The sequence below is a fragment of the Alternaria alternata genome (assembly GCF_001642055.1).
Source record: "Alternaria alternata strain SRC1lrK2f unplaced genomic scaffold CC77scaffold_21, whole genome shotgun sequence".
NCBI lineage: Eukaryota > Fungi > Ascomycota > Dothideomycetes > Pleosporales > Pleosporaceae > Alternaria > Alternaria alternata.
In genome coordinates, this window is record NW_017306210.1 from 716230 (window position 1) to 742823 (window position 26594).

A 26594-nucleotide genomic window follows, 5' to 3' on the forward strand; every position below is an offset into this window, starting at 1 on the left:
AAGTAAGGTTTTGTTCAGCAAGGCAAGTATTATCAAAAAAAGCGCCGCACCGTGGCTTAATCAAGCTAAGACACCCGTTGACAGGTATCAGGATACCAGAAAACAGAATATCAGTGTATAACCCTACATGTTAGTGGTAAAGCACAGTCTTGTCTTTGCCTTCATAGTGTTTCGGCTGCTAAACCTTGCAGTCGATTAACGATCCGCTTTTACGTCCGTAAGTAGAGTTTACTCTTGCAAGGTATCTAAATGTTCTACAATGTTCGGTGTTTTCCAGTGTCATCCTAGTTCATTCAGCTTATATTTCTATTTAAGTTTGAGTAGTCTAAGCCATAGAACTTTGTCACGCCCAGTGGCTGACTCCACGGACTCGACAAGGATGCATCTCAACGCATCTCTTTGGTATTCACCTAGTATATAAGTCACTAAGAACCCCCCTCAAGAATATATATCAAACTTATACGTTCTTAATCAATCCCGTCTTTTGCAATCACGAGCCATGAAGCTCTTCTACTATGCTCTTCTTTCAGCCGCAACTCCGCTGGCCTTATCTCTCGGAGTTCCCAGGTAAGACAGTCGAACATAATGAGATGACTGAGCTAATTCCAGTCCCTAGCGCAAGCTCTGAGCAAGTCAACCAACTTGCTGCCCGAGCCGATTTGTAGGCTCCCCTGACGTGGAGAAACAATGCCTTACTAACAGTACCTTAGTGACGCTGCCCATTCGTCTCTTGTCGACGGCGCCCTTCCGAAGAGGAATCTTGCGAAAAGAGACATCACGGGCATCACTCGCCAATGCTACGGAACGAACGGGAAATTCAAATATATCTTGCAAGGTGTCCTCATCACTACTTCTATAGTCGGCAACACTTTGCACTATACCATCACCACTTCTTTGGCGGGCTCGAGTCTCAAGTCGGTCATCTTTGACTTGGGTCACGGATCATATGAGTTATTGCTAGGGGACCGGGGAACTTTTGAATTCGCGCAAGGTGCGCTGAATATCTACGCAGGAAGACGCTAGATGGTGGATGATGATCACCTTTCCAATGCTTGCCTCACGTGATGGTGTAAGCATACTGTTAGAAGGCCAACGCGGGTAGGCCCCGGGCGAAAGGTTAAATAATCTGAACGGCTTGCATACAGGGTCGCGACATACCCTAGATATCACATGTTATTTAATCGCGAGTCGATATCGAATATGGCATCGTGTGACTTGCTGTAGAATAGCATGTAACGTAGCAATATCGAGGGTCTTAGCATATTGGCTTTCTATCAGCTGTACCCTCTTCCTCTATCTTTCAGACCGATTCATATGCCTTTTGCGTAGTTAGCCCACGGCTCTTCTTATGGCGTTACTGGTCAGGGTAGAATATATAGGTAGAGATTTATGTGTATGTTCAATATCTTAAACGCAATTCAAACAAGTATTTTCTTTCACACTAGTTTAACTGTGTATAGCTATCAAAGGTGTAAGGTAGACGAGGTTAGGCTAGTTCTTAGAAGTGCGTAGCTGGTCTTGGGAAAAAGTATAGGTGGAGAAGATTCTTGTTTGAACTACAGTATTAATCACTACATCAAAACTTGTGCACCGGCTTAGCAGGTAGTTCGATACATATGCTACTGGAAGCTGATCAATTTCCGCGCGCGATGAGGACGAGCCATGTCTCGCGCCATCAGACTTCGGAGTCGTGCTGGTTTCAAATAGACTTCGAAAACAACGTCTATGTGAAGCTGTGCTCACACATATCACGCATGTAGTCGTTCATGGTCTCGGTATGTCTTGGAATTAGTTGGTGATGTAGGGAACCAGCGACTAACGCCCTCTCGTCGGGTGTCTTAAAAGAATATATGTTAAATTGTTCAAGACATTGAACTATAAGCTATGGCGTAGAGAAGATATAAAGACTTGGGTCTGAGGAAGACAAAGATTGACTAAAATAGACAAGATCACAATTTGAACGATGCCTTTAAATGCTACGAGCGACGAAACTGTTGGTCATGAGAAGGATCACTGGGAAGGTAAGATTACACTCCACTCCTTTTACCAGTTGCATGACTAATTAGACACACGAATATAGACCTACGAGAGAACAATGTCCCGCGATTCTTATTCCGAATGTTCCATTGGCAAAGCAGCGGCGGCCCGAGGCTAGCAATCAACAACGCAACCGAGATCGTACCTCGAGGCTTGATGAACGGCAATAAAGGATCTAGTGTCTATGGTAAGACCGAGAAAGAAATGTACAGCATGGTGAAAGACCATTTTGATGGCAATTCAGAACTTCTTACAGAGTTTAGCTCTTGGGCAGCATCTCTCCATGCGGTTCTCTGCTTCGCCCGAGACATACGAGCCGACTGGAATCCTCATGTCGCTGTTATAGATCGCACGAGATTAGAAGGCGAGGTTCTCGTCTGGTGGGTGCCAGATCTTCTCGGTGCTAAGCAAGGTGACATCAAGTATCTGGCGCATGGATGTATACGGGGTCGTGGTTATACCGCAGTGCCTTTTGAGCAGCTCGTCACCAGTGGGCTTTATGACTTGTTCCCCGAGCTTGAAGCTTGGAAGAAGAATCGTACGAAGGGCATGACCTTTGGCCGTAAGCTACGGAAAAGGATGTTTGACCGCGCACCACCAGTTGTTATCTCGACCGAAGACATTGCGACTGCTAAGAAAATAGACATCTTATTTGGAGAGCTTGCTTTGCCAGTCATGGCCGCGCTGCTTTGTCTACGCCCGCGGGAAGCTACTGGATTCAAAGAGACGGCAGTTCGGGTGATTGAATCACTAGGTACTAGACAAGTAGAATTCGAGCTTGCGACAGGCTTTTGGGCGCATCCGGGAGCGACTTACACACGCAAAACGAGATACCGTGATACTGGCAGGTGGTATCCAGATATCGAACAGTGGATTAAATTGTTCCGTGCGATCAACAGCCATGACTTTCGCCGAGACGACACAAGAAAGCGGAAGAGGGCTGAATCCGACACGGAATACGAGCCTGATACTGAGGATTACACCAATCGGTTTCGGAGCTATTATAATACGCGAAAAGGTCCACGGCTAGATTACACTAGAGTAATGCCGGCGAGATTAGGGAAGGCAGAAGATTTTGTCCAGTTTGTTTCCGCGGGGTCAGATGAAGGAGAAGAGGATGAGGTGTTCGACAAGGAGGGAGAAGAGGCGTCAGGTAAGGACACGGACGAAGTGTTGAACTCAAAACAGGACAAGGACATGAACAAAGAGGAGCAGCATACGGCGATGCAACGCGAGTTTATGATGAGATGGTTGAAGACGTGGTCTGGGTACGTAAAAGCATGTAAACAGGTCCTTTGAGATAGAGAAAGAGGATAGGAGGTCGAGAGGATATGAACGAAGAGTAACCGAATCCTAGCAAACTGGACTTCGCATTGGCATAAACCTCTAATTATCATCTTTGAAGAGACTTAGTCGACACGTGCGGCATTCAGGCCAATACTTGGGTTGCGTCTACACACGTGAGTGATAGCCACGGAATATTGAAGTTGTAGCAGTAGATCAAGGTTCTTTATACTGATTGACGCTAGGCTACATCCTTGCGATGTACATAACATACAAAATGAGTCGTAACCATAAAGAAGTGCCGCAATTATTGCTGGACGTGAACTGACATTCTACTGGGCATTAGGGTCAATCGGGCTGGGGTTGATCATCTTGCCATACTCCTGCAGGGACTTGTTCATAATCGTTTGGAAAACTTTTTCGAGCTTAGGCTTGCTGGCTAGGTACTTGTTGACGTTGAGGTCGCAGTCCACAACGACGTATCGCATGTTGAACGTGTTCTCCGAGTGATCGGTCTTTTTGGTAGCCCATCGCCAGGTACTGGCGTCGATGTGCATGTATACGATTCGTGAGCGTGGCTGAAACACCCAGATTGGGTTGCTCTCGTCACCGGAAATGTTAAGACGCACGACTTGGCTGATGCGGATGGTCTGATCAACGGTGTTGCTGGTGCGACCCGTCTCAACGCTGACTGTGCCAAGCGACTTAACAAAGTTTGTCAGCATACCGTCGAGCTGGAGAAGGGCCGGCTTGGTTAGGCTGAAGCCCTTAAAGAGCTCACCCAAGAACTCTAGATGGACGTCCGTCTTGGTCATCTTCTTGGAGAAGGTCGTCTGCGTGCCGGAGGAGAAGTTGAAGAACCCCGCAAGTGGGCCGACCATGACATTGTACGCCGAGTTGGCCATGTCAGCAAAGGCTTGCGCCGCCTCGTCTGCCACTGTGATGTTGTAAGGTTCGGGGTGGCCACGCTTAGTCCGGGCGTTGGCATTCCAGATTGCCGTGTAGAGCGACACAATTGAAGACATCTCGACAAGGTGGTTGTAGTTCTGGCCAGCACTGGGCTCATCGTAAGGCGGCATGACGCCGACATTTTGAGGCATCGGTACTTTGCCATTGGCGACTTCGGTCGACGGACCATTGGCAGCATCAGTGAGCGCAGCGACAACGTCTGCTATTGTAGGATCGGCAGCAGCTGTGACTGGGCCGTTCCCAATCAGCTGCTCGAGAGCACTGTTTTTCTGGGTAATGTCTGAGGCAACTGTCAGGAGCTCGCCGATTGGCTGATACTGCTCGTGGAGCTCCTGGGCATTCGTAGTGTCGATAGAGCCCATGATGAGATGGATATGGATTGGAGATTATGTATGAGATTGTGTGGGTACTCTTGAGGGAAATCGAATGAGAAAGTATGGCTTAGAGCTTCTGATGAGACCATGGGACGAAGGGGCGCTCCGTTATTTATTCGAAGCTTTGCTATGGGAATTGTCAGACGAGTAACGATTCTCTGCTGAGCGACCCCTCTCACTGCTCATTCAGGACAAGTGTTCAGGATCATTTGAAAGCACGATTGGAAGTCAACACAGCTTTCAGCCAGCAAAAGTTGTCAGCCAGCCTCCTGTCCACCGCTTTAGAACCTGTCAGCTCCGTCAAGCCCCATGAACATCATTCGGTGCAATTGAGACACTACCTCCCGATCAAGTTGATTCTGGACTGCAGAAGTCTTCCCTCCGCATACCGTATATTCTAAATGGCAAAGCCGAATCAGCAGGGGCGTCTTCGACCGTGCGGAGAATGACTGCAAGCCACATCACCTTCCAGGACTGCAGGGTTCGCTTGTACACTCAGTAGCTGAACAGATGTGTCCTTGTGGGCACGGCATACAGCATGTCTCAGTTACGCCTAAGCATCAATGAACCCTGCATTAGCGTTCTGCAGGCCTTCGTAGCTCTCAAACCTTGACAGCACACTTCAAACTTCGGGGCGAATGACTATAGAGACCACCAGTGCATACTGAAGCGAAATCATGCTACTCGCCACACTTGTTTGGACCAGCGCCTCAGCGTCTTCTCTGCGAAGATGCAGCAAACTATTGTTTACACTAGTGCAATACCCGTTTGGAAGCAGACCAGCACGTACAGCTAGCCACTTGTTAGGCTCAACTCGCGTCGCCCGTAGACAGAAGCTCGCAAAATGACATACCTTCGAATGAGCGAGCGATGCGTGTTCTATAACAGCGAAGCCTAGACTCATGCCTGAGCAAGTTGGGGACAGCTGAGGTGCTGTAGATTCAAGCGGATGGTGGCTGCGCGTCTCAGCTACAATCTAGCTCTAAGAAGATTTCCTAGCTGTTTACGGAATAGACAATCCGGATTACGCAAGCGGGAAGCCCATCGAAGACAGTGGCACCCAGGGCGATATTCCGGAAATCGTCATCATCAGATCCAGGAAAAGCCACTCACTCAGCTCCGAGTCACGCAGATGTGAAGGGTTTGAGCTCAAACCGTCGTCACATATCACTGTCATTAGAAGTCGACTTCTTTCACACCCCGCAATGCACAAATGGACACTCTCGAAGAATTCGGTCAGCCAAGTATTCGCGATTTCAATGCTGGTGTAATCCAGAGTGAAAGAGCCAATCGTATCAAGCCGTAAGATAATACAGGCAAGCGAAGACTTACACTTTCTTCACGATCTCATCTGTAGGCAGTTTGCGTTGCAAAACATCGTCTCGTATAAAATTTGCATTATGAGTCGTTATCAGAAGAGATCGATTCATGAGTTCGAAGGTCATATTCAGGCGGTGGCTCATTGCTGTTGACTATCAGACAAGTTTGAACGTTGATATATCTATCATTCCTCGTGAGCCGCAAAGATGTTACAGGTTTCTTGTCCGTATCCGAGAAGACCGCCATCCTCGACAATCTTCAGTAGCTCGGCGTCCTTGTCCACCATCAACTTCAAAGCTTGCTCGAACTTGGGCTTTGCCGCAATATAATCGTTTTGATTGAGACGCAGCTCAAGTGAGGTGGCTGTCATCTTGAAGGGGACCTTTTCGTTCCGTCGACGAAGGTCCAGCTTGGATGGCTTATCGAGAGCGTGCGCCCAGTCCTGTGCGCGTACGCTGATGCTAACAAGACGCGTCATCGGATCGCAAATGACCACGGTGCCATCGCCTGTCACGTCGGTTGTCTTGACGTAGTGGATCAAGACTGCAAATTTGAGCTGCTGGTCGCTCCCATCGGCCGACTCGGTCTTGTCAGCCCTGAACGGACGAAGGGTAGAAGTGAATCTTGTCAAGGTATCATCGAGGTCCTTCATGTGGTCCTTCCCTATGGCGCGTAGCCCACCGAAGATGCGTGGCAGGATAAAGTCGTGCAGCTCCGGACGCTTGAGCAACTGCTCCTCAGTCTGTGTGGAGCTACTGACTTGCTGGTACATGCTGGCCAGAGGACCGCTAGTGATAGCTTTCACAACGGCGTCCGCCTCTTCGTTGATCACAGTGACGAAGTGAGCTGGATCACGGATAGAGTCTGAGTGTCCACCCTGGTCTCTCGCTTTGCGAGCCGTGATAATGTTCATGGCAGAGAACATACGCACGAGAGACGAAGCACCAAGGAGACTGTCAAAGCTCTGACGGACGTCGTCGTCCTGCTTGGCCGATGGCTTGAAGCCAAAGAAAAAGGCCACTGGGGGTCGGCCCGCTTTTGCGACCTCACCGCAGCTCGTGACAGCGTCTTTGAGTTGGAGAGCAAGATCGTCCATCGCGTCGAGCTCTTTGAGAGGACTGTGCTCCGTATCTCGTTAGTACACGACGAGGAATACGAAATTCCGCCCTTATATGAGGACCATATACTTACCCTTGTCCAGCAGAAGTCGGAGCTCGCTTTTGATCATCAGGCGTTTGCCTTTGGTGTATGTGTCAGCACGTTTACGGAGTACAAACTTGTCTTGAACTTACTCTTCTCGTGATGTCTGGCTGATAGAGTCTTCAGGCGCTTGCCTATCGTGTGTGGTCTGTTCATTTGCCATTGTGGTTGTTAATCTCCAAGTGAAGGTTGATAGTTTGAGGCAAAGCAAATGTGCAATGTTGTTTAACAGAGGATCTGAGTGGCAGAAGCTTCGTTGTCCAAGAGATTAGAAAGTAGGTAGAGCTGTTTAACCATAGCATATGTTTGTTGACAGGAAAAGACACCTGATCAGTCTCACACATTTAGAGACAGTGGGTCTTGAGGCACATTGAGTCTTCAGCAAATCATCCTAATCCTTCCGACCCCTGTAGGCACCTTTGCCTTTCAATTGTGTTTCTAGGCCATCGTGTGGCTGGCTCAACGCCATGTCAGAGCAAGCACTACGTAAAGGCGAATCCAAGCGATAGCCAATGGCTGCCGCCGCGGGTCCAGTCGTCTTTGCTCCGTCTGATGACCAGGATGATGGTTGGTGCAAGAGACAAAGCCTGCCAGTTGTCCCTACCCACCGCTTGTGAGGTCGTTATCGGAGCGTGAGTCTATCACTGGGTCATCAATGAGTGCTCTACAAAAGCGACACTTCTAGTAATCTGGATAAGTTCGTGGCTGGCTGCGATAACATCTGACATCCCTAGAAAGAGTAGCTGGGCAAAGCTGAAGCGCTTTGCATGTATGTCTCATCACAGTCCGTGTGTCTTAGAGCCGGCGATTTTGAATAACATCCATCGGAGTTGAAGATATGCAAGCACCCCGCACGTTCAGCCTCTTTGTTCCCCCGCATGCAGCAGCGCTAACCAGGCGCTAAACCGGCCGAGGGAAAGCGTCGACCAGTATGGGATCGCCTGACGCCGTTTCATGCAGGAGTCGATAGTCTAATCACAATCACAATGTGGCTTGATCCAGGTTTTAGTAAACTGTACAAAGACATTTCGAGGTTGCTGCTGCTGCGCGAAATGCCGGATTGGGACGCATCGTGGAAGATGAGAGAAGAGTAGCATTCAGCTCACTCCCTTGACGAATGCTCTCGGTCCGTAGGCGACAATGGCATGAGTGATCTGGTCGTGGCTAGCTGAGAATTCGCGTCGTATTCTTAGTTAGTGGCGCTGTTCGTAGAGGCGTTAGCTCTCAGATATCTTACACGGCTGAGGAAGAGTGCGACACACAGTGCTTGCCACTTTGGTCACAAGTATACTCCGCCAACGTCCTCCAAGTACCCTGATAGAATCAGTATATAACCTGTAGTAGACTTGACAGACACTCGACCACTATTCACTCTTACAAGTCAAATACAATCAAGACAACTTCCTTCTTTCTCAAAGCTATTGCAAGTGCAGAGTTTACGACAAATACTTCGTCTCCATCATTTCCAGAAAGCAACAATGGCTGAGCCACTTACCGTCGATTCTGTAGCCGCTATTCAGGCAATGATCCAGGAGCTACACATTCGAGCCGAAGGCGGAAATTCTATCGACGAAGAGACCCTTGCCCTTCGAATGCTTGCTGTCACCAGTGCTGAGCATGATTATGATCTCTCGCAGGTCAGGCGTCTTGATGACGGGCAGGCCCCTGGCCCAGTCACCGCCAGTGCCGACGGAGATGACAAGTTCAATCAGCTCGCAGAGCTCATGATGGGCAACACCAAGACCCCAGACCAGCAACTTGCGGAGGGCAAGGTCCCCACGACTAGCCCCGTTGTCGTCATGGACCCTTACTCCAAGGAAAATGCTGGATCCAACTTTGCCACCCTCAAAGACGCCCATTCCATGATCCAGCTATATTCGAATCTCATGCAAGTCCAGCAGAAGCCTACGGGATTCAACATCACATCCGAAGCAGCGTCTGGGTTCGCCTTTCAAGCTAGGCAAGCCTACAATGCTATGATGGGTCCTCTTGCGGGCTACTACAATTTCTCCCTTGGCTCTGTACAGAAATATAGCAACCAGCTCGAGCGCAACCAGATTCATGACGACTTTCTTGGCAAGGTCTTTGACGGATTTGGGTTCGACAAGGCCACTCTAGCTGCTCTGGACACCAAGCTGACGACTTTCGTCTCTGCTATCAAGGGCATCAATCCTGGCGGCACACAGCCGTCCACCTGGGACTTTTCCCAGATGCTTGGCCTGTGTCCCAAGCTCAACATTACAGGCGATGACTCCGACCCCGAATGGGTATTCAACCCCACCACGTTCCTCTTGTATATGCAGGTCGACGCCAAGACATTCCGCGAGAGCGTTAGCAAGAACAACTCGGTCGACAAGGTCAATTTCAATTTCCAGCTGACCGTGACCAAGTGCGAGCTCAACATCCGCCGTTTCGAAGCTGACCGGCTCAAGTTTGACAAGATGTTCAAACTGGTCACCAACCACAACCTCAGCGCCTACAGTGACCTGCTGAATCAGCAAATCGAGCAGAAGAACGATCTCGCCAACCCGAAGTAGTAAACATGTTGTTAAGGACGCAGTATGCTTTGCATGTATGTAGGCAGTCAGTACCTAGAACGAAATACATCTTCGTTGTTTGATACGACTGTACGTGAAGTTTCCGTGGTCAGTGACACTTCGCCAATGTGTGCTAATATTTTGGTGCTCGCCAGAGTACATAAGTTTGTTCTAGTAGCGTAATCGTTTGCAGACAAGAACTAACTAATTTGTGCCTTATACAACACGTTGCTTGGCTTAGTGTAACTTAAAGCTAGTCGTGAATCCTTTCCGTATTACCTACGAGCAACAGTGAGCCTACAGTCTACTAATTGAGGTTCGGACAAGCTATCTAAATTTACACTCTCTAGGATTTACTCAGTGCTGAACTTTAGGTTATAACAAAGTTTAAGAATGTCGTTTAGGAAACGTAACAATGCAGCTAGATTATAGAGAACAACCCGCTAACGGGGTACAGATGTAAGCTTGATGATTATGGCTGGAGGTGCAATGAGATAGTAGTGCCGAGTGATAGCCACACGCTAACAAGCCGACTCCAGAAACAGACTAGCACGGCAAGAATGGAGTTCTCAGCCAGAGCTGAACAAAAGCCTCTCGAGAATGCAAGGTTTGGCGCTAATGCCGGCCTTAGCCACAAAGAAGGATCTGGACTCCACAGCGGCCCGCCCCGGTAGTTACCCTCAGAAGTCATTGGCATCGAGATGCTAGGAGCTGAGCGGCAGAGATCCCTTCATACATCTTTTCAGCCTTTCCGAAAAGCCGCGATGACTGGTTACTAGATGCTGCCTGCTCTGGAGCATGATTGCACAGCTAAGACAATCACCGTCGCCACGTGCCACCATGCTCTCTCGACGGTACGATGCGGGGTAGCATCTATATTCTTAGGCTCGAGGATTGTGGCTTGCTGATAGCTACCTGCATAGCTCTAGTCAACTCCATGAAAGCTGAACACGCAAGAATGTGTTTCGAGGAACCCGAGACTTTACTAGACTGGCGACTCTGATTGTATGGTCGCATGACTTTTGCCGAAGTATGGCAGTGCATTGAGCTGAAACAGCTCACCACTATCATGCATGCTGCCAAGTGTGTTCCGCACTATCGTTGTGTGCCCTTATGCTCCAGCCTGTGCTCTGCCTTCTCAGCACTCTCAAACATACGGGGGATCTCCGCTGTCCCGTGCTGAGGGCGGCCGATGCATTGGAAACAATACCCCTCGGCAGTGAGGTTCAGACATCAGTCTAGTGACGGGTTAGAATGGTTCCCTTAAATGTGTGCTTGAGGCCAGAATTCTATAGCTCGGCGTTGTGGCTGCAATCATCAAGCTGAAAAGGATGCGGAAGGTATGAGCTAGACGATCAAGCTGGTAGGGCTGGTCTCATGGACACCAGCCGCGTAATGCTTTGCTCGAAAGTTGCGAGTTGAGTGCCACACGTTAAGCGTTGCGAATCGTCTGTTATATTCAAAAGTCTCATTGGGCTCTGGCAATTTATACGAGTCTAAACACAATTTTATAAAGAGCTCGAACTCCTGATTACGTCTATTTACCTTCACCTCATCATAATCTGTTCTCTTAAACCAACTTCATGTCGGACAAGATTATAATCAACGGAAAGTCGGTCGCAGTTGACGACCAGAAACTCGATGCCTCCGAGTCCGGTTACATTCTCATTCGGACAACCGGCGAACCACTGAACAGGGCGCAGAAGCTGGAGCTTGCGACCTTGGGTGTCAAGCTTCAAGAATTCGTTGGCCAGAACGGTCAACAGCTCTACCTCTGCGGCTTCGAAAATGACTCGCTCGAGAGAGTTCGCAAGCTGAGCTACATTGACTATGCCAATGTCTACTCTCAAGACTTTGTCATTCCCGATGTGCTGCAATCAGCGCCTATGAGCATGCTTACTTCGGCCCACGCGGGCCAGGGGGCTTCTGAGCAAGTCGAGGTAGACGTGCTGCTACATCACGACATCAGTACAGTAACTCCAGAGCTTCTGGAGAAGATTGCGGAGATTGCTCAGGTCGATCCGTCTGCGACTACCGTCTCTGAAGACCAGGCATCACCTATCATGGTTCGCATCAAGGCTGGCGCTGCGGCACTTGAACAGCTCGCTGAGCTCGACGAAGTACGGGTGGTGCATCCAGTGCTAGAGAGAGCGCTGTTCAACAATGTTGCGCGGCGTGTCTTGGGGTTTGAAGAGATACAGGAGCGTGTCGCAGCCAACTACAACTACCCACGACCGGATGACGGCACCTCTCTAAGGGATATGGTTGGAGATGAGATAGCTGATGCTATGGATAAGGCCGAGGTCAAGGACTCCAGTCTTCGTACCAAAGAGAAGGAACCAATGCTATATGATGGCAGCGGCCAAACCATCTGTGTCTGTGACACAGGCTTCGACATGGGCAGCACCACGGACGTGCACGACGCATTCCTTGAGAGAGTCAAGGGGCTATACTCTTGGGGTAGACCGGGAAACAACGAGACTAATGATCCAGACGGACACGGGACACATGTGTGTGGCTCCGTCCTGGGCTCCGGGCAGCACTCATCCGAAGGCACTGTCCACGGTGCTGCGCCGGCAGCCACACTGCTTGTTCAGTCTATGTTTGTTCGCTTTAACTACGCCACAAGTTCAATCCTGGGTGGCTATCCTCAAGATCTTGGGCAGCTTTTTCAACAGGCTTACGATGCCGGCGCTCGCGTTCACAGCAATTCCTGGGGTACCCCTATGCTACCCTCTACACGGATTCAGCGACCGTACGACACGGCTGCAGCCAGCATTGACAAGTTCGTCTGGGACCACCAGAGCATGACAATTGTGTTTGCAGCTGGCAATGAAGGCCAGGACACCGACCTCAACGGCACTGTCAACGAGCGCTCCCTAGGCGCTGAGGCCTCTGCCAAGAACTGCATTACTATAGGTGCCTGCGAGTCTTATCGTCCAGACCTGACCGTAGCGAAAAGCAACGCTCCTTACTCCTATGGCACATTCTGGCCCGACAGATACGCCAAAAACCCACTTAGAGACGATCACCTGGCCGACAATCCGGAGGGCGTAGCAGCTTTCAGTTCACGCGGTCCGACTGCTGAGAACAGGCTAAAGCCAGACCTCATAGCGTGCGGAACTGCTATTCTGTCAGCCAAGTCGCGCTGCAAGAAGTACCTGACCTCAGTCGATAAGACGGGTATCTCTGGCGACGCACGGTACATGTATCTCTCCGGTACCAGCATGGCGACACCACTTGTCTCTGGATGCTGTGCCGTGGTGCGCCAGGCCCTGTACAATGCTGGCTACGAAGATGTGCAGGAAGTGATCAACCCGCTAGACAAAGCAGTTACTGAGCTTTTCTCAGAACAATTGGGTCCGTATGTGCCAACGATCAAGAACAACCCTACCGCCTCGCTTATCAAAGCGCTACTAATCAACGGTGCTGTGCCCATTCGTGGCCAGTACATGCCAGAGTACCTGCCGAAAGAGCTTCCCGAGGGGTTACCCAATCCACATTCCGGGTTTGGCAGGGTAAATATTGCTGCAACGCTCGCAAACATCAAGCAGACCGACTATTCAGGATGGACATGTGACACTATCGACGAAGAGAAGGGAAAGGCCTTCCTTACTCTGGTGAGCGTCCCGCTGCCGCAGGACGTCGCGGAGGGAGACCACCACAAGCCTGAGGCTTGGGGTTTCAAGACACTGAAGGTAACCATGGCCTACGCTGATCTCCCTGGCGCTGCACTTGCGAATGACTTGAACCTTGTCGTCGTCAGTGTCCTCCAGAACAAGGAGCGTCATGGTAATCAAGGCCCAGGCAAGGAGTTCGCCAAGGCCAGCAAGGAAGGTTTCGACCGCGACAACAATGTCGAGCAGGTCGTCTGGCCAGATCTCCAAGGAGGTGACCAAATTTGCATTCTTGTTAAGCCCTACCGTCTGATGAGCGAAAAGGTTCCATTTGCGCTTGTCTGGAAGTTTACCTAAGCTACTAGCAAACGAAGAGTCGCACACGATATGCGATATCTTTGTGGCTTCGCCAGTCATGGTATTATGATTAGAGTAACAATGTATCCGATCATTAAGAACACCTTTGGGGCTTCTTTATATGTTGGATATGTATTGGGTTGCATCGATATCGTTCAAACAGGGTTTACATCCACGGTCACAGAATCGCTAAAGCTAGTGGTGAGATGGACGATGAGGAAATAAATCATTCTCTTCGGCGGGGTATCATGGCACAGAGAACGATTGAAGAGACGCTGGATGATAATGCACCATTGAACATGCGGTTCAGCCAGCCACCTCGCTACGCGAGTGATTTGAGTGCCGATAGTAGCAGACGCTTAGTCTTGCAGTGACACTAATGTACGATATTCTCAGCTGAAACCGCGTCACTGGTGGTCTGACCTTTCTTAACAGGCTGACCAACCCTGTTGTCTAACGGCAGTCAGTATGGTGTCCAGCCATAGCATTATCTTTGTGACAGCCACGTAGTGCTAGCGTAAAAACAAAACGCCTTTCTCGCATGTGAATCAGCACACATCAGAACCTCTTGCGATCTTGAACCTTGGTTCAAGAACCCGCGATCCCATCAGCATCTGCTTCTTTGTCTGCTTTCTGGTCATCTTCGAGTAGTCGGCTCTCAGCAACACTATTCCTTGTGTCATCACAATCACAGACCGGATGTCTATCACCGGCCCTCTGACCAGGGCACCTAACTTTCTGTTTCTTCTCGACACGGAACGCGTCTTGGAAACGACACAACAAGATGGAGACGCTAACACAGATGACGTAGACGAGTCTAAACGAGTCGTCACTGGATTTGGGTTTCTCGGTCCCATCGGCGACCTTGTCACAGGTGCTGTGACCGACGCAGTTAAGGCGGCTGTCGGCATCAATCCAGTCGCCGCAGGCGTTGACATTAACCAGATCAACCAGATCATCAAAATGGCTCAGAGTGCAGGGCTTTCCGCAGCCCGGGTAATCACCCCCGAGCAGGCAGCCATGCTGGGCATCAACTCAAGCCAGTTCTACAGCATCATCGGCGGGGCTGTAGGCATGACAGCACAGCCCGTCCAGCAGACCGTCGCCCAGGCGGTCAAGATCAACAAAGACTTCCCTAGCTTGTGGTTCGTCAACTTTCCTAAGCATATGAAGTCTCAGGACGTGGATTTAGTGCATCGCTCTCGGCAGAATATGACCGACTTCAGGTCCTGGTCAAGTCAAAAGTGGTGGGAGGAAGTCGCGCGTCGCGGTGGCGTGGCTCAAGACATGTTCCAGCGAGCAAGGCAGAGCAAACTGTTTGCGAAGGTTGCCTGCGAGGACATGTGTAAAATGTCATGGTACGAGGCTCTCAGGTTCCTGATCTCGGTGACACATGACAAGACTAACATCTTTTCATCATAAAGGCTGCGCACGACGAAGCCACCCATCAATATGAATCGCAGCATCCGATGTATGGCTAGAATGCTTCATCAGAATATCGTTTCGCAGGTGATGAGCGACTGGGAGAGCGTTGATCGCGATATAGTGGATGCCGTAGAGCCACTTCTCCAGGATATTGTCCGCTCAGCACGGGCAGGCGCTATTCCACAAGACACTGGCGAGCTGAAGGTGGTGATCCTCGAGAAATATGAGTGGAACGCAAACGCTCGAAGCGTCACATCTTGTAAGTGCCTATTGCAAATTCCAGATTCTGTCTCGACGGCGCCACCCTGCCATTGCTCAGCAACGTTCCTGCTGTTTGGAAGGTTCACTAATTTCTCGTGTTCATTACATATAGACATACGTCTCATCTCATTTGAGCTTAGCGAGGCCTTTTACAAAGTCATCAGCAACAAGGGTGATCCGACGAGCTATGTCAGCGTAGACCTTGCGCTGCTTCAGTATGAGGCAGTGTTCGAAAGCTCTCTCTGGAACCAGTTTGCTTCAACTCTCGAGAAAGACCAGAAAGATCCTTTCCAAGATTTCATTAACCTGCAAACAATCAACGTCACATAGTGTGATACAACACAGTACAACTGGGCCAGGCATCAATTTTAAATAGGCAATAGAATACATTTTGTTCGAAAACCTGCCCTTCTAGCCTTCCCCAGGGACTCCGTGTTATAGTAGGTCTAGCGTGCTGCTTCCGGTCCACTAGCGTCCTGCATCGCTTCCATCGCCTTTTGTAACACTCTCTTCGTATCTTCGTCTACTGCGGTTCTCTGTACCTCCTCCATTCGTTCGACCCATAGCTTCCATCTCTCTTCGTTAAAGCCATTCCATTCTTTGCCAACAACATCGCTACCCTGCTCAGCGCCACGACCACCAAATGTCCTTCCCTCCTTACAAAAGGCGTACAGAACTTTACCCGCATATATGAACCATGCCGCAGCTGCTTTACAACCTTTGTCTCCGCTTTTACTGTAGACCTGGCTCGGTATAGAGTCCTCCAACACGGAGCGCAGCGTCCAGATCGCGTACATAGAAAGATCTACTAGATTGGCTGCTGTCAGACGAGCCGCAAAAGCGTTAATGTTGAATGGTTCTGCGTGTCGCTCTAGCGAGAAATTAGTAAACTGACGTTTGCTTCATGCTTTCACAACGCATAACACTGATAAGGTAGGGTCAAATACCATCATCCCAACTCTCTCGAATGGCGGGTCCAAGCAACGGAAGTTGCTTCCAAGTAGCTTGATTGCCCCAGATTTCGAACGTAGCCGGTTCTTCTAGGTTGGCCACGGCTGTAAGGACCTCGATCACCCTGTCGAGCTCATGAGCTGGCGTTTGAGATGCGTATTCGACAACTTGGTTCCAGATATCCCACAAAGCAGCCTCACCAGCCTCTGAATCACCAGCAGCAAACGCCGATCCAGCAGGTGCTACAAGAAAAGATGCAGCAGAAGAGACCGGCATAGAATCATCCATAGCTCGCAAGATGGTTGGAGAGGGACGCGGTAAACTTCGAACACCCCCTCCGCGACCACCTCCACGACCACCTCGTCCTCGCATTGAGAGGCTCATGTCTGACGCGGCGCGCTGGAAGGAACAGATGGTTTACTCTGCAGGTAACCTTAAGCGAGACATCCAAATCATCTGTTCGTGGGAGGATTGAGACTGTACCTGGAAAGTTTCGGGTCTGATGTGAAGTTCGTGGCCACCTTTTATTTACTGCCCTCGTATTAGCAATGGGTTGATTGGAATCGGCGAACTTTATATTCGAGATAGCAAAGCGGGAGGTGACGTACACCGGTCACGACCTTGCGCCCTTGCTCGGATGTGTGTGGCTGCTGAATCCTAGCTAGTGTCCAATTAGCGCCTTCGCATGAAGGATGTCGGACTCGTTTAATGAGACACGTGCTGTTCTGACTAATCAATAGTCGACCAACCTCTCACACTTGGCAGGCTAAGAAATACGCATGAAGTTCCAAGACTTTGAGTTCAGAGTTGTCGTTGCCAAGCGCCGTATGTCGGGCCTAAAATATAATCATTTCTCAATTTACGAGCCATAACAGCGCGGCGAGACAGTGCATGTCGTATGGCTTGAATGCACCCCAGAGTACATGATTATTGAAGACAAGGATCGCCAGAACACTCTATCTTTCTATCTAACAAATCATTTCGAGATGCGGACTTCAAGAAACGGCACTTAATTGTATAGATATAGTACGATTGAGCATCTATCCTAATCTGAACAAGCCTTGTAGATACTGATCTTGTACGCGTCTTGCCAATCGCTGTGAAACCGCTACCTTATTGTAACCAATACAACCTCGGAATCAAACACATAGAACAAAGGCATTGGGTCGAGAATTGGGAGGGACGCCGTTGTGCGTCATCGCACCAACGAGGTCGCAGTTTCCTGTGGTTTGGTCGTAAGCAGCCACGCAACGGTCTGCTCCCGGTGCACCTGAAGATAAGCCATTAGCAAGTAACACTAGAGAAAAACATCCCGCGACAGCAGTATGAATGTTGCCAATGATACGACAATCAAGCTATGCGATGCGGACAACTTCACTCACCTCCATTGTAGGGCCTGTTCCCACGAACTAGAGGATACTCGTACAAGTCTCCGGTGTATGACCCGAAGTTGAGGCGTTCACCGTTATTGAAAAAATGGGGGTAACCACCCGGGCCCTGTCTGTCGTCATACAGACAGAGTGTCGAACGGCAAGCCTCCAGTTGGGAGTCAGTGTACCTAACCCCGTCACATGTCACAGCACGTTTCTCAAGCACGTGAGATGGGGTGGGCGTTGCAAACGCCGACCCAGCGAGGAGAGAGACAGCCAGTAGAGCCTACAAGATACTGTTAATTTGAAGCTCGAACTAGTGTTTTGTTCTTGAATGTTCATGCCTTGGTAAACATAGCTGGAGGTGTTGACAGGTGACTGCAAGGTTGGTTTTCAAAGATGAGAAGATCTTGATGATGAAGATTGACAAATGAAGATATTTCCATCCTTCATTAAGGACCTGCTCTTTATACAGAGGTGGTACTAAAGCTCCACCACTGTCTAACGATACTAAGCTAGGTTGAGTTTACCAAGGACAATATCTACCGAAGCACGCCTTGGCGTAATGTCCGGCATTTCCGGACCTAAAGAAGTTACGCAATGTTCATAGAACAACTATCATGTAGGGATTACACTAATCACGAAATTGTCAGCGACTACATATTGTCTACGGTTTTGTGCCTCCGTAGCTATGTCTTTTGGTACGAAAGGAGTAAATATAAGGGGCTACGCTTAAGGAGCTATCGCACAAGTACTACAAAGTTGTAGTTGATAAAGAGAAGAACCACAAGTAGTTGGGGTTCTGAAAGCTGTTCAAGAAACGGTGGTCCGGAATATACGTACGCATAATCTGTTTTCTTGAGGGATCTTGGATAGGTAAACAGTGACGTCCTAGCGGCTTGTCAGGTAAGCCCTACGTCGCTTCATTTTGATAATTGTTTTGTAGTCGAGATCTAAGTCGGGAATCGGTCCTACATCGGTCATAGTGGCTGGTGCTTCCATTGTAAGCCCGTACATCAGGACTATATTGCCTTAAATCAATTCATGCTTCCGATACATATAAAGGGAGTCGTCTCTGTCGTCTTCCAAAATCATCACTCACTGTATCGGAACATCTTCGCACTATCATTATCAACACTACCCATCGTCTCAATCAAATCCAGACTTTCTCCGCTTTCTACCTAAACTCACTTCAAGAGTCCCATCACTTCAACGTAAGTCTTCTTCAACAGCAGTGTCCTGCTTTTATCTTACTTTTCTCAGATGGTCCAACTCAACACTCTCCTGCTCACCACCCTTGGCCTTGCCCTTCCCGCAGTAGCGCAGAGGGACTTTTGTGCAGCTATGTCTGGCGAACCTTGGGCTGAGTCAGCAACCGGATTCAGGTTCCAATCGACTAGCGCAGGGACTTGGAACTGGTTCTCCCGCGATCGTGGAACCGATCTGAAGATCTACCAAGATTGCAATGTTGTACAGAACCGACCCAACAGCCAACGAGCTCTTCGAACAGTGTGCATCGCTACGTCCAACAACTACCGGTGCTGGGAAGCTCCTGGTCAGAACGATCCTACTGGAAGTTGCTTCATCCCTGATTGTTCCAACATCCGCAATGTCTGGGGCTGGTATGATTAGATGCTCGTTCTTTTAGGTGCACGATGAGGGGGATAGGACTTTCACAGTTTCTCATGTCTTTTGGTTCGATGAAAAATAGCAATTAGTATTGTTAAGAATAAACTGTTAGGGTTCGACGTCTCGAAACCATCACAAAACTACTTCAGAAAAGAATCTTCCACCCATGGCCTGCTCTTGTGGGTATCAGCCTTGTCACTGATTCCCTATAGATATATGCGCATCCCTAAGATCGCATGTACCTCTTCCCGGCTTAGTTAGCGTTGATAGGAGTGCAGCCGAAGTTGACGACGCCCTAGAATGTTATTGTTAGTGGATATACGTTTGAAGTAGCTTAGGATCTGGCTTACATTTTGCTCCATGTCTCCACAGCAGACGGCAGTCTGTTTGCACATGTTCTTGATGGGAACGGCACCTCCAATGACAGCAACAGTGATATCGCTGCACTGGCCGAGGAGGTTCTTGATTCCGCCGACATCGGGACTGAGGCCATCATGGTTGGTGACCGCCTGGGCCGTCTCATCGTTGCAGCAGTGAGCGGTGCTACCAGCGCCACAGGCATCCGAGCGCTGGAAGACATTGAAGTTGGTGGGAACAGCCGCGATCATAGCGACGAAAGTGAAGAGAGCGAGGATGATAGACTGGATAGACATCTTGAAGTGTTGTTGATGGGTTGTTGATGGGTTGATTGAGGAGACGAAGAAGTATTGTGATTGGAAATGAGTGTAGTTGGAAGTGAGTGTGGTTGGTTGGTAAAGAGTGTGGTGGTTGTTGTTGTAAATGATTGTGATGAGATGTTGGACTTAGGAAGCCGGAGCAGGCGATACTTATACGTGACAGGAGACAGCAACGTTTGAAGCGGACGAACTAGTAACTATTGATCGTGATCGGGAAGTTCGGGTTTCGTGGAGACAGATCAGCAAGACTACTACACCGCAATACAGCACTGACTGATTAGGAAGTTACTCCACTTCACTATCGTATACATCTTTGTTCAGAGCGACGACGGGTAAATCGTAGTGACGTCAGTGACACTTAGTGTAGCACTGACCGTACTTTCGACGTCCTAAATGCTGGTGCATTATGCGATAGACTTTCCAGCCTAGCACACTGTTAAACGCGAAAGCTGAGGTGTCTTTGAGATTTAGGGCTATACAACAGAAGAAGCATAATCTGCGATCACCCAGCTCTTGATTCATTCGCTATATCTAACAGCCAAAAAGGCCGTTGTACGATGGATGGCCAACTGCCGCGAACGGCCATATCGGTTTTGCCGCATCGATTTGTGAAAAGCGGTGTAAAATGATCTTGATTCCCCATCCCGCCGTGATACGTTGGTCGCGCTAAACCACGAATGGGATCAGCGGCTTACGCCTTGGCAATATCATATTGTTGATTCCTAAAAGCAAAACCACTCCAGGCCAGTCAAAGCTATTATTGGGATCAACGCACGCCAATTGGCGGGTACAGCAACCGTGCTGGATTAATAACCCCAGAACATCACAATTGCTCCCGATCTCAACACATCGCAATTTCACCAATATGAATCCAATTCATGAAACAATTGAAGCTACCGGCTTCGTGCGCGCTTTGGTCATGTTCGGGTTTGGGCTATCCTAGCAACATCAAGATACCAAAAAGAAAGACCGCGGAACTAACTATCATAGCTACTGTCACGAGATTTCTTGTTGTGTCCGAAGTCTATTGGACTCCGCATGATCGAGCGCGGAAGTCGACTACCTTCCCGTGGCATATGTCTCTAACTACCTGTCGAGACACCAACAAATGAAATCATATTGATCCTATCTTGCTGAGTGATGGATACGATGGACAGCGAGTCGACCTTTACCTAGTGATACGTCCTCCCTTCCTTTGGCTCTGTGACTGGTTTCGAAGAGAGCGAACAATGTCCGAAACATCGAGATACCAAAAAGAAAGGCTGCGGAACTACCCAAACCCGCTCTACTAGTAGAACCCTCTTTTCTGTTGCTACTAATCCTTCGATCTATCGTTCTGTCTCTTAGTGTTGGCGGAGGCTTATGTGCAGGCTAAGTGGTGCTTTGTTTGGTTCAGCGATACATCTTTCGTTTCTGTGGTATGGTGACATCTTCAGACGAGAGGGAGCAGTGTGGGAAGCCTTTGATCTCCTCGTATCGAGTGACGCCCCATTTGACTTTGGCGAGGTGTACATTGGCTTCTGTGGGCGAGTGGTGGCAGGCGGCGCTTATCACGAGACTACAAGATGCTGCAAGGGGCATCTTCACCGACATTGTCCTCAGTCCAATGAAACCCACAACACAGAGCAATGCAAGTGAAGCGAAGAGCAACACGAAAAGACTCAGTGCGGAGAAACCACATGCCGACTTTCCGCCTGGAAGTATCGTTCCGTAGCGATCGTAGAAGTCTGCTCGCACGAGGAAAAAGCTTTGAGAGAGTAACCAATGCAGTGTTCCGCTGGTGACGATAAGTGGAAGACTCCATCGGTATGGCAGCTGCAGAAAGTACGTGCTTCGCTGGTCTTTAGCTGGTTTCGTGACTCGAAGGCCTTTTCGAGAGGTTGCGAGATGATTCCATTCATCAGCTCCGGCCATTGCTGTGCAGATCATATTAACTGTAAGATAGCCAAAAGACAGCATCAGCTGTGGTACGTTGGCAAGCCAGGCGTTCCATAGAGTAGCGACGGCAGTTCGTCGTTCTGATCCAAGTGATAAGTCGTCATCTGATGCGGTTCCCCAACTCCAAGAGCCGCTCGATCCGTCTGTGTTGGTAGAATACATTGGCGCCAATGCGAGCAGAATAGCGATGATGAGCAACCTAGTTGGTTAGCCATGAAGTGGGTTTTGCACATACTCACTCACAAGATAGTGTACCACACTTTCGCTGCACGGTGAACTGGTGCGAAATATGACTGTGACCGTGGAAGCCAAACGCCTTGAAGACGTAATTCCAAGTCTGCCTTCTCACCCAGGTTAGAAACAGGATGGCTAGGTGGATGACCCAAGGTGATAAGCAGCTCTTCCCGCCCTAGGATGCCAACACCAAGGGTATGAGGATCTGCGCGCTCCAAGAAAGATGCTGCAGCATCTCCTAGAGTGACAAGATATGTCGAGCGATCAGTGATCAAGACATAAGCCATGATGCTCAGCTTGCTTAAATTGCAGAATAGTACGACGAGCAAGAAGTAAAGGCTGACTTGCACTCTGCTGGGGGGACTGCTCCTCTTCTCCGAAGCTGCTTGCACTACACGAGCTGAAACGTCCATTCTATCCAACCCGTTAATTGGCTGAACCTCGTATCTTATCCATACTGACGACTCCATAGTGAGTTTTTGTATGTATGCTTGATTTCCAGATACGTCGAGCGACATATACGTTAACATTGTCCTTTCTATATCCTGGTTCGTAAAGTTTTGCGTAGTGTCGAAGGCCAGGCGGTCGATTCCAAGATATAGATCACCGTGTAATGAGACATATTCGCTGTTGTATACGTCGATCCATCCGCCGTTTGTGAGGTTCCAGTTGTTGCCCCCAGTCCACTTACCGACGTCGGTAGTTGAGTTTACACGATTCCAGTCGTCTGATGTTACGCCCATGACCAAGATTCTGTATTCACTTGACGTGATGACCTTGAAGACCGAAGCGTTATAACTAATAAAATTCAGCGAATGCAGGATCGGGTTATTTGGAAGGCACATACAACAGATGTAAAGGAACTGACGACAGTCCTAGCATGTACCAGAGTGCTGCACGTTTCCGAGGAATAAGCCTCAAGTTCCGGGGGCTGAGAATTCCAACATCGAGCCAATCTCCCCGAGCATGGATAGCGTCAACATCCTGCCTTGTTGGCGAACTCAAAACCTGCATAGTGTAGTTTGACCCAGCGAGTAGCATCGTACTGAGTGCGTTGATCAAGACGTGCAATGCCGTGTTCCATCGTGAGATAGTAACTTCATCGCCAACTTTGAGGCTAGCTATGCCCCCAGCATCGTAGCCTCCTCCAGTGGTGGCTGCTACGATAATCATAGAAATGTTGCAACACAGGACGAAGGAAGACATACAGCAACCAAGCAGTACCCCCATCCGCCAACCGTGGAAACGACTGCCACGGATCCAACGTTGCAGCCGTGTGTCGAGGGCTCCCGACAGCCCTTTTAGTGGACGCGGAAGCGACAGAATCGACGTGCGATTCTTGGGCGCGTCGATGTGAGCAGGCCCTTGCTGTGATTCGTCGGACACGACGCTTTCTGGCTTAAGGAGAGAGCTATGGGAAGCTGTGTTCAAGTCCTCGGAAGCGTAGCTTTCTTGTAAATCGTATAATCGCTCTTCGTTGTGACGCCTTTCATGTAACTTGAGGTTATTCAGATGCGAGAAGGACTGGCCACATCTAGGTGCTTTGCAAGGAAATGGCTTATCACCGGCATGGGCGCGTATATGGATGTCAAGATGCGTCTTCTGGTAGAAGCTCTTGTTGCAGTTGGGCAAAGTGCAACGATGACACTTCCTGGGCCTCTGGACATTCTCCGATGCGTCGTCCTGAGAGATATCCCCTTCGCCGTGTCCGGTAGCATCATTGCCCGTTTGACTGCCCGCATAGTTGATCCCAGGCGGCATGAAGTTTGTAGAATCTGGGTTGTTCACTGGTGACGTCTGTGTGAGGCTGCGTTGCTCGAGCATAGACAGCGGTAAATTATCGCTAAAGCGTTCGTTTCCTACTGCCAACAGCGGCAGCAGGGGTGCTTGCGAAAGGTTTCCAGAATCATCTACCATTAGTGCTTCTGGTATGAGCAAAAAAGGTACTGGGAAAGAAGAAGGATATGCATGGCAACGAGACAGTGAGGATCATGGGCTTATTCTTAACAGATTGCGGCCAGGCTGAAGCTTGTGTAGTGGTGGCTGGCCAAGGAACAGCCCCCAAAATCTGTACACCATATTGCTCGCATTTGATTGGTATCCACTAATGGTTGTATGCAACTCAGCCGGTGTGGCTGGCCCAGTGGGTGTGTCCAGACTGTCGTATGGAATCTGTATGGTGAGTGGAGGGGCAGACACACATGGCGAGCGCCTCTCCGTGATGCGCGCCACTCATAGTGGTTGATGACAATTTGGCGGAATAGAAGTACTTGGAAGTTGAACGCAGCACCGCAGCCTGACACCCGCGCGATGTTGGAAGCGCCCGCCATGTGGTTACACAACAATATCTGATGTATCTGATTGGTGGTTGCATGCAGGAGTATGCATCTGGGCTATGTAAGGCTGAGGCTATGCGGAGATGCTTTTCGAAGCCACTGAATAGGTGTGAAGAGCCCGACAAAACTGCTTTGGACGTCGAATCATGGAAGGAACTTTCTATGCGTGTAAGATACAGGCGCGCCGCAACGAAATCCCTGCGTGAAGCGCACAAAGCACCACTTGGCAGTCATTAATGATTGTTGGGCGGGGTGGAAGAAGCTGGAACTCACGATCATGAGTGGCACGTGAAGCAAAGTTCCGCGGCTCAGGTGTGACCTCATAATGTCAGCACAGCCCTAGTGCATCTCACTCGCCCTTCATCCTTCCACCTATACCAACGCGCACCTCAACCTCGCACATCGCATCGCACGCAGCCGGATATCGCGACACACTCATCACCATGGGCGCACCCAAATACCAGAACGTGCCTCAGCGCGACTCGCTCGACGAGGCCGCGCCGGCGCCCTCGTACTCGCAGGCGCCACCCAGCTATCAGGCAGCCAACGACCCCCAAGAAGCTCTCCTCAGCGGCGTTCCTCGAAGCGAAAACGACAACGTGCCCGATGACTTCAAGTTTGGCGGTGTCGTGGCCGAGGCGACGCTGGACATCCGGATGGCCTTTATCCGCAAGGTGTATGCCATCTTGTAAGTAACGCAGGTCGCGGACAAGTACCGCAGAAGCTAACTACGCGCAGGACCGTCCAGCTCCTCGCAACTGCCGCCGTAAGCGCCCTCTCGATGATGTCGGAGTCGTACAAGAACTTTATCCAAAACACCCCATGGCTTATGTGGGTGTCGTTGATCGGCTCCTTCGTCTTCCTTGGCCTCACCTTCTGGAAGCGCAAGTCGTACCCTACAAACCTCCTGTTCCTCGCCGGCTTCACCGCGATGGAAGCATACTCCATCTCGGTCATTGTGTCCTTTACCGATTCCAAGATTGTGCTGCAGGCGCTCTTCTTCACGCTGGGCATATTCATCGCGCTGAGCTTGTTTGCATGCCAGAGCAAGTACGACTTTACGCACTGGGCACCGTACCTCTTTGGCGCGCTCTGGGTGGTTGTGCTGTTTGGCTTCATGTCCATGTTCTTCCCCAGCAGCAGCACGGTCGATCTAGGGTATGGCGTTGTTTGCGCGCTCATCTTTTCTGGATACATCCTGGTGGACACACAGATGATTATGCGCCACTACCATGTCGAGGAGGAGATTGCGGCGTCCATCTCGCTCTACCTCGACATCATCAACCTGTTCCTCGCCATCCTGAGGATTCTCAACTCGCAGAACCAGAATTAGAGGGAAGCAAGGTAGGTGTTTAGTAGGGGCTGGAGATTCACTTTGGAGAAATTGCTGGGCGTATGGGGTCAAGCGACTGCGCTTGAATAATTTTCAGTCTTTTAGCCGTAGTAATGTAACATGACCACTGCACTTGTCGACTCCATGTTGGTAGGGCTTCTTCCAATAGCTGTGCATGCATATCAGGTCAGGCCATGGCGGGGTATTATGGGGCTGCAGGAGGCGTGGGGGGTATGATTGGTCGGCAAGGTGAAACGCCCGCGACCCTTGATTTTCGGAGCAGGAGCACGAAGCTTGAGGACTTGGCACCGTGATACTTGCAGCAACTTGACGATAACGGCTGCAGGGGCCGCATTGGGAGCAGACGAGGACGGCACAGAGCTTGCAGAGCTTTCTCGTAGGATCGCCACCTCCTTTTCTCCGTCGCAACAGCCTCTCGCTCTGTCCTCGTTGCACCCGGAGGCGCATGCTGCGGTGGAGTTACGCGAGCCCCATTTTTGAAGTGGCCCATATGGTAGCGCGCTCCAGAATCACAGCTACTAACATACTGCGATTGCTGCTAGCTCCCGCGACACCTGTCCAGAAATACAGCGGGAGCAATTGGATACCTGCCAGGCAATCCTTTCACTCAGACACGCAGCAGCCAGGCAAAAAGAGAGGCAACTCGGGTGGCCAGCTCAGGAGATTGTTGATGCGCGCTTGCCCCATCCATCTCTAAACCCTGAATATCTTTGCTTGGGACCAC

The 26594-nt window shown here is 49.9% G+C and overlaps 14 protein-coding genes across 14 annotated transcripts; 7 read left to right on the plus strand and 7 right to left on the minus strand.

Moving 5' to 3' along the window:
* Positions 1–499: 499 nt before the first annotated feature.
* CC77DRAFT_1012300 (hypothetical protein) lies at positions 500–1023 on the plus strand (the record flags this gene model as incomplete). The annotated part of the gene is made up of 3 exons (XM_018523761.1): positions 500–567; positions 617–661; positions 711–1023. The coding sequence occupies 3 exons, from the start codon at positions 500–502 to the stop codon at positions 1021–1023; spliced, it is 426 nt and encodes a 141-aa protein (XP_018382128.1).
* Positions 1024–1963: 940 nt separating this feature from the next.
* Positions 1964–3336, plus strand: CC77DRAFT_1065146 (hypothetical protein; the record flags this gene model as incomplete). The annotated part of the gene is made up of 2 exons (XM_018528792.1): positions 1964–2021; positions 2081–3336. The coding sequence occupies 2 exons, from the start codon at positions 1964–1966 to the stop codon at positions 3334–3336; spliced, it is 1314 nt and encodes a 437-aa protein (XP_018382129.1).
* A 141-nt stretch (positions 3337–3477) lies between these two features.
* Positions 3478–4934, minus strand: CC77DRAFT_1024040 (hypothetical protein). Its single transcript, XM_018525786.1, has one exon. It carries the CDS (start codon positions 4650–4652, stop codon positions 3654–3656), a length of 999 nt encoding a protein of 332 aa, XP_018382130.1. The 5' UTR covers positions 4653–4934; the 3' UTR covers positions 3478–3653.
* A 1130-nt stretch (positions 4935–6064) lies between these two features.
* On the minus strand, positions 6065–7554 carry CC77DRAFT_1098287 (hypothetical protein). The gene is made up of 3 exons (XM_018529940.1): positions 7277–7554; positions 7176–7223; positions 6065–7102 (listed from the first exon to the last, which is right to left on the minus strand). Exons 1-3 carry the CDS (start codon positions 7345–7347, stop codon positions 6169–6171), a joined length of 1053 nt encoding a protein of 350 aa, XP_018382131.1. The 5' UTR covers positions 7348–7554; the 3' UTR covers positions 6065–6168.
* Positions 7555–8528: 974 nt separating this feature from the next.
* On the plus strand, positions 8529–9856 carry CC77DRAFT_1024042 (hypothetical protein). The gene has a single exon (XM_018525787.1). It carries the CDS (start codon positions 8663–8665, stop codon positions 9719–9721), a length of 1059 nt encoding a protein of 352 aa, XP_018382132.1. The 5' UTR covers positions 8529–8662; the 3' UTR covers positions 9722–9856.
* A 1381-nt stretch (positions 9857–11237) lies between these two features.
* Positions 11238–13704, plus strand: CC77DRAFT_971223 (subtilisin-like protease). Its single transcript, XM_018535832.1, has 3 exons — positions 11238–11928; positions 12058–13029; positions 13105–13704. The coding sequence occupies exons 1-3, from the start codon at positions 11305–11307 to the stop codon at positions 13693–13695; spliced, it is 2187 nt and encodes a 728-aa protein (XP_018382133.1). The 5' UTR covers positions 11238–11304; the 3' UTR covers positions 13696–13704.
* A 552-nt stretch (positions 13705–14256) lies between these two features.
* Positions 14257–15762, plus strand: CC77DRAFT_1053350 (hypothetical protein). Its single transcript, XM_018527742.1, has 3 exons — positions 14257–15053; positions 15120–15379; positions 15494–15762. Exons 1-3 carry the CDS (start codon positions 14395–14397, stop codon positions 15709–15711), a joined length of 1137 nt encoding a protein of 378 aa, XP_018382134.1. The 5' UTR covers positions 14257–14394; the 3' UTR covers positions 15712–15762.
* A 65-nt stretch (positions 15763–15827) lies between these two features.
* On the minus strand, positions 15828–16620 carry CC77DRAFT_943918 (hypothetical protein; the record flags this gene model as incomplete). The annotated part of the gene is made up of 2 exons (XM_018534931.1): positions 15828–16252; positions 16329–16620. The coding sequence occupies 2 exons, from the start codon at positions 16618–16620 to the stop codon at positions 15828–15830; spliced, it is 717 nt and encodes a 238-aa protein (XP_018382135.1).
* Positions 16621–18965: 2345 nt separating this feature from the next.
* On the plus strand, positions 18966–19334 carry CC77DRAFT_1034214 (hypothetical protein; the record flags this gene model as incomplete). Its single annotated transcript, XM_018526850.1, has 1 exon — positions 18966–19334. One exon carries the CDS (start codon positions 18966–18968, stop codon positions 19332–19334), a length of 369 nt encoding a protein of 122 aa, XP_018382136.1.
* Positions 19335–19573: 239 nt separating this feature from the next.
* On the minus strand, positions 19574–20110 carry CC77DRAFT_1098293 (hydrophobin-like protein). The gene is made up of 2 exons (XM_018529941.1): positions 19682–20110; positions 19574–19626 (listed from the first exon to the last, which is right to left on the minus strand). The coding sequence occupies exons 1-2, from the start codon at positions 19982–19984 to the stop codon at positions 19585–19587; spliced, it is 345 nt and encodes a 114-aa protein (XP_018382137.1). The 5' UTR covers positions 19985–20110; the 3' UTR covers positions 19574–19584.
* Positions 20111–21406: 1296 nt separating this feature from the next.
* Positions 21407–22069, minus strand: CC77DRAFT_894965 (hypothetical protein; the record flags this gene model as incomplete). Its single annotated transcript, XM_018533525.1, has 1 exon — positions 21407–22069. A coding segment is annotated over one exon (663 nt), but the record flags the coding sequence as incomplete, so codon positions are not given.
* Positions 22070–22248: 179 nt separating this feature from the next.
* Positions 22249–23476, minus strand: CC77DRAFT_901691 (hypothetical protein; the record flags this gene model as incomplete). The annotated part of the gene is made up of 2 exons (XM_018533589.1): positions 22249–22978; positions 23028–23476. Coding segments are annotated over 2 exons (1179 nt in total), but the record flags the coding sequence as incomplete, so codon positions are not given.
* A 168-nt stretch (positions 23477–23644) lies between these two features.
* Positions 23645–23803, minus strand: CC77DRAFT_901021 (hypothetical protein; the record flags this gene model as incomplete). The annotated part of the gene is made up of 1 exon (XM_018533578.1): positions 23645–23803. A coding segment is annotated over one exon (159 nt), but the record flags the coding sequence as incomplete, so codon positions are not given.
* Positions 23804–24875: 1072 nt separating this feature from the next.
* Positions 24876–25878, plus strand: CC77DRAFT_1024044 (transmembrane BAX inhibitor motif-containing protein 4). Its single transcript, XM_018525788.1, has 2 exons — positions 24876–25204; positions 25255–25878. Exons 1-2 carry the CDS (start codon positions 24960–24962, stop codon positions 25847–25849), a joined length of 840 nt encoding a protein of 279 aa, XP_018382141.1. The 5' UTR covers positions 24876–24959; the 3' UTR covers positions 25850–25878.
* Positions 25879–26594: the final 716 nt, after the last annotated feature.

Bases quoted from the DNA above. Each gene is read 5' to 3' on its own strand.
- CC77DRAFT_1098287 (XM_018529940.1), bottom strand. From the start codon at position 7,347: ATGGCAAATGAACAGACCACACACGATAGGCAAGCGCCTGAAGACTCT. The intron at 7,224-7,276 runs GTAAGTTCAAGA...CATACACCAAAG, and splicing joins AGCCAGACATCACGAGAAGA to GCAAACGCCTGATGATCAAA. The intron at 7,103-7,175 runs GTAAGTATATGG...TACGGAGCACAG, and splicing joins CCGACTTCTGCTGGACAAGG to TCCTCTCAAAGAGCTCGACG.
- CC77DRAFT_1098293 (XM_018529941.1), bottom strand. From the start codon at position 19,984: ATGTCTATCCAGTCTATCATCCTCGCTCTCTTCACTTTCGTCGCTATG. The intron at 19,627-19,681 runs GTAAGCCAGATC...ATAACATTCTAG, and splicing joins GTGGAGACATGGAGCAAAAT to GGCGTCGTCAACTTCGGCTG.
- CC77DRAFT_1024040 (XM_018525786.1), bottom strand. From the start codon at position 4,652: ATGGGCTCTATCGACACTACGAATGCCCAGGAGCTCCACGAGCAGTAT.
- CC77DRAFT_1053350 (XM_018527742.1), top strand. From the start codon at position 14,395: ATGTCTATCACCGGCCCTCTGACCAGGGCACCTAACTTTCTGTTTCTT. The intron at 15,054-15,119 runs GTACGAGGCTCT...TTCATCATAAAG, and splicing joins GACATGTGTAAAATGTCATG to GCTGCGCACGACGAAGCCAC. The intron at 15,380-15,493 runs GTAAGTGCCTAT...CATTACATATAG, and splicing joins CGCTCGAAGCGTCACATCTT to ACATACGTCTCATCTCATTT.
- CC77DRAFT_1024044 (XM_018525788.1), top strand. From the start codon at position 24,960: ATGGGCGCACCCAAATACCAGAACGTGCCTCAGCGCGACTCGCTCGAC. The intron at 25,205-25,254 runs GTAAGTAACGCA...AACTACGCGCAG, and splicing joins CGCAAGGTGTATGCCATCTT to GACCGTCCAGCTCCTCGCAA.
- CC77DRAFT_1024042 (XM_018525787.1), top strand. From the start codon at position 8,663: ATGGCTGAGCCACTTACCGTCGATTCTGTAGCCGCTATTCAGGCAATG.
- CC77DRAFT_971223 (XM_018535832.1), top strand. From the start codon at position 11,305: ATGTCGGACAAGATTATAATCAACGGAAAGTCGGTCGCAGTTGACGAC. The intron at 11,929-12,057 runs GTCGCAGCCAAC...ACCAAAGAGAAG, and splicing joins TTGAAGAGATACAGGAGCGT to GAACCAATGCTATATGATGG. The intron at 13,030-13,104 runs GTGATCAACCCG...CCAACGATCAAG, and splicing joins GCTACGAAGATGTGCAGGAA to AACAACCCTACCGCCTCGCT.